This window comes from Giraffa tippelskirchi, chromosome 13 (assembly GCF_054371585.1).
Source record: "Giraffa tippelskirchi isolate mGirTip1 chromosome 13, T2T-mGirTip1v1.2.pri, whole genome shotgun sequence".
Lineage (NCBI taxonomy): Eukaryota > Metazoa > Chordata > Mammalia > Artiodactyla > Giraffidae > Giraffa > Giraffa tippelskirchi.
Window position 1 is genome coordinate 17,142,705 of NC_137287.1, and position 13,711 is coordinate 17,156,415.

Consider the following 13,711-nt stretch of genomic DNA (forward strand, 5'->3'; position numbering starts at 1 on the left):
GGGCCGGGGGACAAGAGGGCTTGCAGGGCTTGGAGGCCTGAGTCTCCGTCCTCACCACAGTTCAGAGCCGTGGGGCCTGGGATGGGGTGCTTATCCCCTCAGGGGCTGTTTCCCCACCTGTGAGCAGGGCGATACTAACAGTGACCACACCTGTTCCACCTGGCCCTTGGCCTCTGTGTGCCCTTGGGGGCAGGGGGTCCCTACGGCTCACCAAGCCGTGAAATGGAATGACAGCCTCTTCCTTACAGCCCCTTAGGAAAGGCAGAAGTGCCCAGCTGCCAGGAACTCAGCAAACACCGCTTGTCTTTCCCTCTGTTTCCTGGTGGGCAGGTCAGACTGTCCTGTCGCCATGGAGACGTGAAGATGTGTGTGGTGGACACACGGTGATGGAGGAGCCTGGAGCTCTTAATACCAACCCCTGGGGCCTGTTTTTAAGTTTATGATACGCTTCCACATAGATCTCTCCCAGGGTCCTGGCCATACCCTGTGAGGGGCAGGAGGGTGGGAGCTTGGAGAAGCCGAGGTAAGAAGTGTAAGCAGTAACAGGCTGACCCCAGATCCTTCATTTTCAAAAGCTGTGGTCACCCAGCAGGCACACAGGCCAGTCACACTTCATGATTAGCCAGCAGTGTTAGAAATCTTCGGTGGTTCTGAACGTGGGCATGGTTGCAGTGCCTAGACTTCCCTGTGGTCCGTTCTCCTGCAGGGTCTGCCTCGCCGAGGTGTACCAGGATAAGGCGCTCGTTGGGGAGTTCCTAAGTCGGAAAGGTGACTACGGAGACCCAAAGGTGTGTGCCGTGAGGTGGTTGGGTGCAGCCTGCCCTGAGGCAGGGGTTTCTAGGTTTCCAGACCCAGAGGTCTGGTCCTCTGGGTCCCATGGTGCCTCTGCCAGCCTTGCAGACCTGGGCTTTTCCTGTGCTCGTTTGGGAAATTGACTTGTCAGGTTTTTGGCTGTGAACCTCTCTTGATCTGGCTCCAGCATCACTTTTTTAAAGACGATTAGAATTTGGCTTGCCTTTTGGCAACGCTGCTGTGCCTTGGGTCTATTTTGTTAAGAAAACAGGGCAGCTCTTCAGAAATTACAAATAGCTAGACTTGCGGAAAGCTCACGGATAGGTGATGAGTTTTCTTTCTGAGTTTTCTGTGGGGAAGGCTGGGACAGGGACTGACCAGGAAGGAAGCTGTGTTTCCAGACCCAGACTCCTCTGCCACGTGGCTCACAGTCTGCTTACCCCTCATTCAAGGAGCCGGCACTGGACTCCGCTGTGTGTGTCCAGCCTTGGTGCCAGGCGAGGCCAGTGAGTCAGGCAGAGGAGTGAGTGGACACCGCAGAACAGTGCAGCCACCCCAAAAGAGGAAAGCACAGGGGGAGAGTTAGGAGTGCTTCTGATGCACGTGACAGCAGAAAACCTAACACTGACTTAAGGCTTTTTTACCCCCGTGTGCTAAGCAGCCCGGAAGTAGGCTGTCCCACACCGGTGCAGCAGAGCAGAAGCGTCTCAGGGTCCCTGGTTCATCTTGTCCCTCACTCTCCATCCCTGGGGGTCAGCTTTCCGTCTTCATGCTGGTCACCTCAAGGCTGCCAGGTAGCTGCTGAAGCTGACATCTCACAACAGAGTCCCAAGGCAGGAAGAAGCGGGGAGAGGGCCATTGTGTCAAGGGAGGCGGGGACAGCCGTTTCCAGAAGCTCCGTCCTGACTCACCCCCGAGGCTGGGCCGGCTGCCTGCCCACACCACGTTGGGGCTGGCCCCACTGCTAGGAAAGAACGGGGTGAAGGAAGTAGGCGACCGTCTATTATCACACTGGGCTTTTCAGGCGTGTCGCCACTGAGCCCAGACCGTAGAGATGCGGGACCAGCCGAGGAAAGGCAGAGAAGGAAGAGGAGTGAGGTGCCCCGTAGGAGGGCCGCAGCGAGAGGCATCAGGAAAGAGCATGAACCTGTCCTGTAGCCCTGGACGCCGGCTGGCAGGGTGACAGGGTGGGTTTGCTGGCCACACCGTGGAGGACTTGGAGGCACGAGCCTAGGGTGGCGAGGCAGTGAGGGACCACGGTGTGATCCGGGTCTGGTCTCGGATGGACGTGGGGTGGTTACAGGGGAAGAGGGGCTGGCTTGGGGTTCACGGTTGAGTGTGGGGGTGGAGGCCGACGTGCACAGGTGAGTCACAGAGGCGGGGAGGGAGGTGATGAGGGGGCGCAGGCCTGCTGATTGGAGGGACTCCTTGGGATGTGTTTGGGGCTTGGGGGCAGGCGCTGGCGGTGCAGGTGAAAGGCTCGCCATCTCCGAGCAGAGTGGTGAGCACCTGGCACCTTCCCGGTGGTCTCGGGTGCCTGGGGAGACAGGAGGGCACAGGAGAGCACAGCGTTTCTGTCTGGGTTTCTGGGGGCGCTCTGCCCCGGGCGTCTGCTCCAGGATTTTCCTCAGTGTGTCTTAGTGAAACCTCCCTTCAAGGAGAGAAAGGGCTTAACGTCTCATTCTCTCACTTCGACAGGTTTGTGCCAGCGAGTTTAAAGAATTTGTGGCGAAGCTTAGAGAGAAGTTCAGTTCAGCCCTGAAGAATCCAAACCTTGAAATCCCAGACACGCTCGAGGAGCTGTTTGCCAAGTAAGGTTCCTCCAGGAAGGTTCTGTGTGATCTTGGGGCAAGAGGGTGCATCGCCGGTGACAGGTGTATCCCCCACCAGCCATTCACCTGACCCTGCAGCCAACCCTGTGCTCCTCTGACTCTGCGCCCCCTCGTCTCCTCTCCGGGGGACTTGCAAATGGGGAGACACTGCCATCCCCTACACCCCACGGGGCGCTCCCTTCTGTTCCGGGGCGGCCCTGCTCTGACTCACTTCAGGCTTGCTTGGGTATTGGAGTGCTTCTGTTAAGACTGCTTATTTTATGCACAAGGAAACCCTGAGATGTATGAAGCTTCCCAAGGTCATGGTGCTAGTGTGCCCCAGGCCAGGATTTGAACTTAGGTGGGTCTGACCCTAGAGCACTGCTCTTTCCAGCTCCACCCCTGGGTACCTGGAGAGGAACACACTTGAGCTTCACAGAAACGGTGCAATTTTAAAATCTTGAGTGCTGTTGAACCAGGCCTGTTTCTGCTGCCTCATCCAGACGTGAATCCCTTCTCTTCACCATCCTCATCAGCATAGTCCCTGTGGCCACTGTATTTCCAAGTTCCTTGCTCTAGAGACGATGTCCATCTGTCAGGTCCCGCTGTGAGCCCTGTGGTACCTCTGCAGCCAGCCCTCTGTGTTTCAGTTGGGGGTCTCATCCTTTCATCCCAGCAAGTAGTTCATGTCATGCCCACTGTGTGCCAGGGCCAAGGAGTGCTCTGTAGTCGCTTATAGATTTTGCTTTTGCTGCAGACTCTTACCCAGAACTCCTAAGTGGTGTGGTTTCTCTTCAGTCATAAAGGTGTTTCAGGCAGCCTGTTTACCCGCCTGTTTACTTACCTGTAATTTCTATCCCCACATGTTTTTAATAAATGCATGGGCCAACTTTTAATTATTAAAGAAGACAAAGATTTGTAAAGGCGAGTTATGACCCATCTAGAGGAAAGAAAAAAAGTTCCAGCTGTAACAGCTGACCACTAGATTTGATCTTGAGCATTCTGGCAGGCAAAATAAAAGAGAAAAATGGTTCCAAATATTTTCTCATTTGACTAAAACCAGTTCACATTCTTCTGAAAAGGTACTTTGTCTTATTGCTAAATTTTAGGAAGAATTTACTATTGCAAAGATGAATTTTGACTTTAGTGTTGTAGAAACCAACAACATGACTTACAAATAAATGGCCGTGGGTTTTTTCGTAGAGTTCTGTGATTTATTTTTATATTTATTTGCTTGGTCCAAACACAGTAAAACAGTATTACATGGATCTCGGGGGGATTTCCTTAGCAGCCCAGTAGTTGAGGCTCCACGCTTCCAATGCAGGGGGCGCGGGTTCAATCCCCGGTTGGGGAATTAAGATGCCATGTGCCACATGGTGTAGCCCAAAAAAATTTTTTTTAATTTAAAAATTACATGGAGCTCAGAAAAATAGATGGGGGGATAACGTGTAACACGGTCACCTCATACAGCTCCTCCCCTGTGGGGTTATTTATTCCTAGTCTCCTTTCTATGCTTGTTGTTCATCTTGATGAGTCCACAGCTGTCTGTCCTCCTCCAGTAACAGTTAGCAGTCACTGTCTGCAAGTTAACACATCTCCTTATTGCCTCAAGATGGTCAGTGATCGAACATTCCTCATTTCCCCAACCCTCATTCTTGCAACACGCTCATTCATTGGGCAGCACGCAGTGTTTTCTCATTTTAATTTACAGGTATGAGTTTGAATTCTAGGGAGTTTTAACAGTTATTTTTTTCCAATGTTTAGCCGATCAGTAGCCATCTCACTCGGGCATCACCTTGGCTCAGGAAGGTCGGCTGGGTTCCCTCGACAAGTGCTTGTTCTGTTTCTTACGCAGATACCGAGTTTTGGTGATTGGAGACAAAAAAGATCAAGTCATGAAAGAGGATGAACTTAAGAGGCAAGTACTGGCAGGCCCAAAGCTTTCCAGGTGGCTCAGTGGTAAAGAAGCTGCCTGCTAACGCAGGAGACTCCGGTTTGATCCCTGGGTCGGAAAGATCCCCTGGAGAAGGAAATGGCAACCCACTCCAGTATTCTTGCCTGAAGAATCCCATGGACAGAGGAGCCTGGTGGAGCTGCACTCCGTGGGTTGGACATGACTAGTCACTAAAGAACAAGAACTGACAGGCCCAGTGCCTTTTCCTCGGCCGCCTCATTGGGGTGCCTGCAACCTGGCTCAGGGATCAGCTAAGGCTGAATCTAGCCTGGTGCCTATTTCTGGAAATACAGTGTTATTGGAACACAGCCTCGCCCGTTCCATGTGTGGTCTGCGCTGCTTTCATGATGGAACATCAGAGCTGAGTGACTGCAGCAGAAACGATGGGGCCCATGAAGACTAAATTATTTGACCCTTCATGGGAAAAGCATGCTGACCGCTCACCTCGCCTGTCACCAGCCCAGCCTGAGGACGGGTTGGAGCACCGGTGTGAACTCCTAGCCCATGAACTTCCCAAGGAAAGTTCGGGTTAGAAAACTCAGCCTTTTCTTTCCATCTTGGATAATCAATATTTGATTTTTAGCTCTGTATTCAGTGAAAAGCCTATTCTCATTGGAGAAACAGTTGTTTAAAATTGGATGAAAAATATATATGACTGAATCCCTTCACTGTTCACCTATCACAGCATTGCTAATTGACTATGTTGTTCTTGTTCAGTTGCTAAACCATGTCCAACTCTTACCAACCCCATGGACTACAGCACGCCAGGCTTCTCTGTCCTTCACCATCTCCCCGAGTTTGCTCAAACTCATGTCCATTGAGTTGATGATGCCATCCAACCATCTCCAATAAAAAGTAAAAAGTTTAAAAAATAATATAAATAAACTTGGGGGGAAAAAAAATGGAAGCACTAACCACACATGTTCGTTGTCATGAAAACCTGTTTCTAGGTTATGTCACCCCTCACCCACTAGAATAAAACTTTCCCCCTTTGCAAATGGACCAGTCAGTAAGGGGTAAAAATCACCATTCATTCCTTTTGTTTGGGTTTGTGACTAGCTGGAACATTTGTATCACTGTCGGGAGGTTGGAAAGATTTTTTGAGGTGGAATCTACCACCAGGATGAGCGGTGGCTCGTGGCCAATGGACTCACGTGGCCCTGTCCGCCCGCCTCATCTCAGGTGGTCTGTGGGCTCACATGGCCCTGTCTGACCCCCCACCATCTCACATGGCCATGTCGCCCCCATCTCTTGCAGCGTGGATGACATCCACTTCCTGGTGCTCCAGAACCTTATCCAGAGCACACTGGCCCTCTCAGACAGACAGATGGAGATCTGCCAGTCGTTCCAGGTGGGCGCGGGGGACACAACGTCAGCTTTGCAGCAGCACTCCAGAACTTGAGGCACTTCCCAGGCTGGGGCCCCATGAGGTTTCTCCTCTTTCTCTTCTTACCTATGAGGTCTCAGGGGGCCTGATTGCCACCCGAGACTCCAGCCAAATCTTCATTCATCTTTCTTTCTTTGTTTGGTGTTGCCACATGGCTAGCGGGATTTAGTAGTTCCCTGACCAAGAATTGAACCTGGGCCACTGCAGTGAAAGGGCTGAGTCCTCATCACTGGACTGCCAGGGAAGACCTCCCGTTCACTGAAGTATGGGCACAGGATCTGGTGACCTCCAAAATCCCTCCCAGGGCTGAGGTTTTGAATCTAATGTTGAAGGCAGACAATTAGGCAGAAGGAGAAATGAGCCATGACAAAAGAGCTGAGAAACTAATTGGGCTACACAGTATATCTTTTCCAATTATAATGGACAAGTGTCAACATATTTCGATTGTTAGGTAATGTCACCCGGTGGGAAAGCGGCCTTTCTGCAGGCATTGAGTCTTACACATCTCCTGAGAACATACTAGAACTGGGATGCTGCTTGGATCGTAGCTGAATGAGGATGAAAGAGAAGGCAGATCTCCTTAACCCTGTGCTGAGCCTGGGAAAGTGATGGGATTAGTGCTTTATAGGTGTGAAAACTTGGCTCAGAGAAGTTAAAAAGCCCATGCCCAAGATCCCAGAGCTCATTCATCAAACCTGAGTCTGTGTGGCTCCAAGGCCCCAGCAGAAAGGAGTCTGCTCCCCGAACCCATGCTCCCCTTTTTTTTTTGGCTGTTCTGGGTCTTCATTGCTGTGTGGGCTTTTCTCTAGTTGCAGTAAGCATGCTTCTCGTTGCAGAGCACAGGCTCTAGGATGCGTGGGCTTCAGTAGTTGCAGCATGTGGGCTCAGCACTTATGGCTCCTAGGCTCTGGAGCACAGGCTCAACAGTTGGGGCTCAAGGGCTTAGTTGCCCTGAAGCATGTGGAATTTTCCCGGACCAGGGATCAAACCCGTATCTCCTGCATTACCACTGAGCCACCAGAGAAGCCCTTCACTTGTTTTTAATGATCACAAAAGTGTGTTCCAAGTAGAGCTTATCTACATTTGTATTTAATTTCTAAACCTAAAACTCAGCTTCTATAGCTTACGTGACCAAATCAAGCCAGTTTGGAACCTGAAGGAAGAAATTAGAGAACAAAGGGCTGGTGTTGTTTCTTATCCTGCTGATATGCTTAGATGGATGCTGTCCCAAACCTTAGGGTGTCTCAGAGTCAACTGGAGAGCTCTTATAGCACATGGAACCCAGGTCCCACCCCCGGAGACCAGAGACCAGAGTGGAGGGGTTAGGACCCCAAAAAGCTCTCCTGCCCAGTAGGAGTTAGTGCTGGCACAACCTCAGGGGTGGGTCCAACCACCTGTTACACAAGAAAGTCTACCCCCAGGGTACAGCAGGAGCCTGGTCCCTGCGTCCCAGTGGGGCCTTGTCCCAGCCTCACCTTTCCTTCCTCCAACTCCATTTCCAGGTAGGGCCTGGACTTTCCTGGTGCCAAAGGGCTGTCACTCGCCCTGACTTCCCCAGGGCATGGAAGGACACGAGAGAGGGCGCCTGACCCCAGGCAGGACGCAGAACCTTTCTCCAGGGAGCCCCACCCCTGGCAGCAAGGAGTGGGAGGCCACAGGGATGAGGGAAGGGAATTCTTTGAGGGTCCAGTCTTAGGACTGGGTGGCCCCCCTGCAGAGGGAAGCCATCAGGGCTTTCGAGGCAGGGAAGGACATGTGGTCCAGTGTAGGCATAAAAGGGCTACATTGCCTGCCGTGCAGAGCAGTCAGAGGTGGGGGCGGGGGGGCCCAGGTAGAAGCCGGAAGAGCAAGCAGTCACAGGAAGAAGCGACGTGGCATGACCCAGACAGATGGTGGCTGTAGGTGGCACAGCCTGGATGCCTCTGGAATGTACTCAGAGTAGATCGGCTCCAGCAGATCTGCCAATGGCTCAGGTGGGAGCTGAAGGATACCCGCTATCAGAGATGATTCTGCATCGGCTCCCAGCGTCCATACATTAAGAGAAGTAGGCGCGGGGTGCAGCCTGCCTTTCCTGCCTGCCTGTCCTCTGTGCTCTCTGAGGGGACGTGCTGGTGGGTCAAGGCTGACCACGGGGCTGCGGGCTTCTTCCGATCTCTCCCCCACCACACCCCAAGTGTCCGTTCCGGCCTCCAAGCTGCTCCTGCCCCCGCTTCCCCATCAGCAGCCTTCCTCTGTGGGTGATCAGCCATGGCGTCTGTGTATCCACTTCCCACCCCCGCGCCCTGCTGGCTGGAGAGCCCCACTCACGCCTGGCCTGCTGTGTTGCAGACCTTCCGCCTGTACCGGGACTACAAGGAGCAGGTCCTGGTGAAGGCTTTCGTGGACTACCAGCGGAGGAGCCTGGTCAACCGGCGCCGGGTCAACCACACGCTGGGCCCCAAGAAAAACCGCGCTCTGCCCTTTGCGCCCATGTCCTACCAGTTGTCCCAGGCCTACCACAGGTGAGCAGGGGAAGGCGGGGCCTGGGCCCTTGGTGGCCTCCTGTGCAAGACCCAGCCTCCGGGACCAGGTTTCTCGTCCGGACTCGTCCTTCCTTGTCTGGGATTGAGGTTCAGGCTGGCAGTCTCTCGGGGGGCGTTTACCAGTCAGGTTTCTCATCAGCACCCATCCTTACTTGTCTGGGAACGGGGCTCAGGCCGGCGGTCTCTCGGGGGGCATTTACCAGTTTTGCTGGTAGTTTGTTTCCTTTTTTTGCATCAGGTTGGGTGAAATGAGTGTCCACAATTAGACCGGCTAAAAGTGCACCCTCCTGGTTGGGTGCAATCTCAGTCCCTAGTCCCCACGGCTCAGAGCTGTACCAGGCCACCTGCCCTGTGGGCTGACACACTTCCTTCGGAAGCCGTCGTGTTTAGACCCAGTCTGTGGCTCATCGGCAAGAGGGCGTTGTTACAGAAAATGAAAGTCACCCCTCTGAACAGAGACGAGGGCTTGCGTGCAGGCGCCAAGTGGAGACAGACTGAACACGCACGCCTGTCCCCTCCCCTCCAGAGGGGTTCAGGGCTCGCCTTGTGTAAAGATGATGACAGGACGCACATTCATCTTCCCCAGTTCAGCAACGAGGGGCCTAGAGTGTTGGCTCAGGTGAAAAGTCACAGCCCCTCCTTGAAGCCGCTCAGGTAAACGGCGAGACTCAGAGACTGGGGTGCAGCACCCTCCTCTGAGATAGAAAGAGGGCTTCCGGGAGAAGCCGACCTGCTTAGTGTCGGCGGCAGGGTTGGAAGCACCCGCGGCCCGTCCACCCCCAGGCCTCCGGCACCCCGAGCTCAGAAAGGCCCTCCCCTTCTCTTCCTGTCTTAGGATTTTCACGTGGCGGTTTCCGAGCACCGTCTGCACAGAATCGTTCCAGTTCTTCAACAGACTCCTGGCTGCGGGCAAGCGGGACCAGGCCGATCACTTCTCCTTCAAAGACCAGAACTGTAGCGAGCCCGCGAGCGACCTGGTGGCGTTCTCTTTGGACGGCCCCGGAGGAAACTGCGTGACCGCCCTGATCCTTTTCTCCCTGGGCCTTGTTTCCGTGGACGTCAGGATCCCAGAACAGATTGTCGTGGTGGACAGCTCCATGGTGGAGAACGAGGTCATTAAGAGGTGAGGGCCACAGGCACTGTCACTTACTCTCAGTCTTGGGCACCTGCTGTTTGCTTTTCTCACTCATTCTGGTTTTTATTCACTCAACAAACACCTGCTGCGTTTCTCTGCCTTATTATGCTTGTCATCATGTGGACCGAGACAGCAGGGTCTCGGTAGTAGTTCCCAGGAGCTCACGGGTCTGTGAACTGGGAATTCCAGTACAGTGTCCAGTGCAGCGCCTCCTGCTGGTGCCTCTAGGCACGGGGGAGCCAGAGGAGGGGTTGGCTGGGCTGGGCCAAAGGGAAGGACCTAGAACAGTGTGGCCAGGAGGGATGGGGAGGCAGAGAAGGGGGACCATCCCTTGAGGGCTTGAGAGCTGAAATGGGATTTACTGGACAAGTGGGTGTCTTTTGGACAGAGACCAGGAAGGGTTTCCAGGCAGAAGGACCAGCCCTTGCAAACATGCAGGTGTAGGGAGTGGGGAGGGGAGTGTGGGAAGGTGGACGAGGCGGGTAATCCGGACACCAGTCCAGGCGGACCTGACCTCAGCCAGATGCCAGGGGGCATCCAGGGTCAGAGCACTGCTCCCTGAGGGGGCGGCCGAACCAGCAGAGAAGGCTCAGCCGGGCTCCACCACCCAGGTGCGTTGTCTGCTCCTAGCCTAGGCAAGGACAGCACCCTGGAAGAGGACGAGGACGAAGAGGAAGACCTGGACGAGGGCTCGGGGGCCAAGCGCCGGAGCATCGAGGTGAAAGCCCACCAGGCCTCCCACACCAACTACCTGCTGATGAAGGGCTACTGCGTCCCCGGCATCGTCAGCAACCGCAACCTCAACCCCAACGACAACATCGTGGTGAACTCCTGCCTGGTCAAGTTCCGCCTGCGCTGCACCCCCAAGCCCACCAGGCTCATGCTCGCAGGTGAGCGCCGCCCCTGCCCACCCCAAGGCCCAGACCCCCAGCTCGTGGGCAGGCTATCAGGGCTGCCTGGGGAAGCTGCCACTGACCAAGCCAAAGGGAAAAGCAAAGAAAAACCCCTCCTGTCCTTAGCAGCTGACCGGGGGCGAGGGGGGCAGTGGAGGGTGGGCCCGCGGCCCGAGTTGCCTGCTTGCTTGGCGAGCCCTGGGCTGTGCCTACTATGGTTAGCACTCAGCGTGGTCTTTTTTACTTAAGTCTTTTGACCCCTTGCTATGAAAGCTGAGTATGCCACTTATATTCATTACCTCTTATCTCCTTTTTTTCCAATTTTTACATTTTTGAGTTCTCGTAGTGATTGCCTCTGAAACGTTAATGACTTACTTTCACCTCTGTTTCCTGCACCCTCGGTATCAGGCAGTCTCTCCTCGCTGCACATATAATGAGAATGCTCGGGCCTCGTCCCTGCATTTCTCACCCTTCCCTTTCCTAGCCCGTCTGATCGCCTTCATTTTCACGTGTTGAGGAGTTTACTTTTTTGTAGCTAGTTTATTTTTGGCTGCACTGTGTCTGCATTGCTTTGTGCGGGCTTTCTCTAGTTGTGGTCCTGAGGCTTCTGATTGCGGTGGCGTCTCTTGTTGCAGAGCACAGGCTCAGTAGTTGAGGTACATGGGCTTAGTTGCTCCACGGCATGTGGAATTTTCCCGGACCAGGGATTGAACCCGTGTCCCCTGCATTGGCAGGCAGATTCTTATCCATGGACCACCAGGGAAGTCTGAGGTGTCTAGTTTCATAACCATGATCAGTATCCCACGCTGTGTTGGGAGCTTGGCCTGCGCAAAAATGTGGCCACCTGTAGCCTGTGGTCTTAGCAGAGATACCTTGTCCAGGAAGTACCAGAAACCAGCACTGGCAGGTGTGAGCAAAAGTGGGGATTTATGGAGAAGTCCCGGGGTATCTCATAGGGTCTCAGAAGCCATGAACATGTGAGCGTCAGGAAGGGTGAGCCTGAGGGCAGCCAGAGTGGAGGACTGCCCCCTGCTCCTTCCAGAGCTCCAGGGCTCTGTTCTGAAGCCGCAGCCCACCCCTTTCTTCCCTTCACTGTGAGTTGTCAGCAGGAGAACCTTGTAGCCCCGGGGATCCAGTTGGCTGCAGTCAAAGGCCTAGAGGCATGTATCAGGAACCTGACTGCCAGGGGCCCAGCCATGTCCACCCAGTAAACGACCCCTTGACTTTTGGAAAGCAGCGAGTCCGTATTGGAGCAGACCTGCCTCGGTGTCGCTTGTGCACTGGTCTGGGGAGGGGAGGGGCTTCTCTGGGCTGATGCTAGTCCTCCTGGTCTCCACAGACCCTTCTCTGGAGGAGCTGACGGTGGGGCCCTCCTGCCTCCCTGACACCTTCACGAGGCTGATAAGCAGCCAGGAGGACACCTGCAGCTTGGAGGAGTTCGTGCACCAGGTGGCGCTGTCTGGGTACCAGCCTGGAGACGTGTTCGCCGCCCTGGAGATCCAGGAGGCCATTGCAGCGGCCGGTTGCTTTGGGGTGGACCGGCTGGAGCTGAGCAAACAGTTCTCCGCCTTTGCCAGGACAGACAGTGAGCGCACCAGGAACTTCACAGACTATGTCCAGGTGAGCTGTGCTCTCAGGTAACCCGCAGAAGCGAAAGCAGGAGGAGCAACCCCCAGGCCAGAGGCACGCTGTGGGTGCGCTTGGTTTGGGGCATGTGGAATTTTTTTTCAAAAGTTGAATTGGCTGTCAACATTAAAGAAGGGGAGATTTTGCCTAAAACCCTAGCTTCTCCTGAAAGTTAGAAGGTCTGTCCACTCTGGGCCCTGTTTCTTCAGCAGAGCTGGCTGGAGCCTCCCCCTTCCTGAGCCTTGGGCCTCGTCCTCCCCCAGCTCTCTGCCGTCTCCAGACTTCCTGCCGCTGGTCCACAGTCTCACTGCTTTGTTAGCGCAAGTCCGTGTGCCCAACGCACAGTGAGGCCAGACAGACTGAATCAACAGGGTTTGGGGCAGAGAACGGTTAATTGCAGGGCCACACAAGGAGACAACAGCTCATGCCTTAACAACCCTGAGCTCCTTGAAGGGTTTCAGCAAAGCATTTTTAAAGGGCAGGTGAGGGAAGGGTGTCACGGGGTGTATGTTTGCAGAAGCACTTGGCCCTCGGGGTGTTGAGTCTGGGAGGAGCTGGCTGGGCAGAAGGAGACTGGTAAGGTCGCATCAGCTTTGAGGGTGCAGCTGTGGCTCTGAGAAGTTGAGCCAGAGTCACCTGCCCTAAGGAGGTGGACTGGCCACTGGCTCAGGACCCTTAAAACACTCAGGCAGGGGAAGCGAGCCCCAATGACCCTGGGGTTCCCTGCAGACCCCTTTGTCTCCCCTTTTCCTAGGACCTCTTAGAGCACCAGCAGGTGCTGGAAGTCGGCGGGAACACCGCTCGCCTGGTGACCGTAGCCAATGCACAGCCCTGGCTCCTGCACTCAGTGCGGCTGAAAGACAAAGAGGAGGGCGCTGACCTTCAAAGAGAAGACCCCCGGGCTGGACCCCCTGGGGGGCCTTCCAGCGAGGACAACCCCCCAGAGAGGCAGGCACCGCCCTCTCAGAGCCCCCAGAGCGCCAAGAGGTGTGGCAGCTGGGCCGGCGCTGACGCAAACAGCCAGGGTGAGGGTGCTGACCCCAGGAGTGCCCTGGAGCCCCCCGCAAAGAGGCCCGCACTCCAGGACATACGCTTGGCCCCCAGCCCAGGGCCCAGAGCAGAAGAGGAGCTGGGAACTCTGGCGCCTTCCCTGCTCGCGGCTCCTGAGGACGGATGCGCATCGGAAGCCGGGCCGGGGGACCAAGAGGGTGGCAGGGTGCCCAGCTTCCCAGGCCAGGAGCAGCTGAGCTGTCAGGCCCAGCTTCCGGAGGCCCCTGAAGACCCCAGAGGTACCAAACCCTGTCTGCCACCCCGCCTTCCCCTACCTGCCCCTTCTCTATCACGGGGCCTAAAGGGCCCACAGCTTCTTCAAGACCAGAACCTGCTGCTGCCACAAGAGGGGCCTTTCCATCAGCTTTCCTCGGCCTCGACTTTGAGGGGGAGGCTCTTGCCTGCTGACACTCGTCTTCCCCCTAGAGGGCAGGGGCCTCGTGCTCCTTAGCCGACCTGTGAGTTAATTACAAGGACCGGGCTCTCTTGTGGTTCTGGAAAGAGGCATTTCCTGAGGCGTCCTTACCAGGAAGCCAGAAGG

General features: G+C 55.1%; 1 protein-coding gene across 4 annotated transcripts in view; it reads left to right on the forward strand.

Moving 5' to 3' along the window:
* Nucleotides 1–13,711, forward strand: part of GTF3C1 (general transcription factor IIIC subunit 1) — a 76,871-nt gene that overhangs the window by 59,058 nt on the left and 4,102 nt on the right. For 3 of the 4 annotated variants that reach the window (XM_081553385.1, XM_081553387.1, XM_081553386.1), the window contains exons 26-34: nucleotides 707–788; nucleotides 2,491–2,603; nucleotides 4,459–4,521; nucleotides 5,815–5,908; nucleotides 8,273–8,445; nucleotides 9,302–9,589; nucleotides 10,232–10,491; nucleotides 11,834–12,114; nucleotides 12,875–13,409. In XM_081553385.1, coding sequence (XP_081409511.1) covers nucleotides 707–788; nucleotides 2,491–2,603; nucleotides 4,459–4,521; nucleotides 5,815–5,908; nucleotides 8,273–8,445; nucleotides 9,302–9,589; nucleotides 10,232–10,491; nucleotides 11,834–12,114; nucleotides 12,875–13,409 — 1,889 coding nt within the window. The remainder of the gene's footprint in view (nucleotides 1–706; nucleotides 789–2,490; nucleotides 2,604–4,458; nucleotides 4,522–5,814; nucleotides 5,909–8,272; nucleotides 8,446–9,301; nucleotides 9,590–10,231; nucleotides 10,492–11,833; nucleotides 12,115–12,874; nucleotides 13,410–13,711) is intronic. The other variant, XR_014072323.1, reaches the window with a different exon arrangement.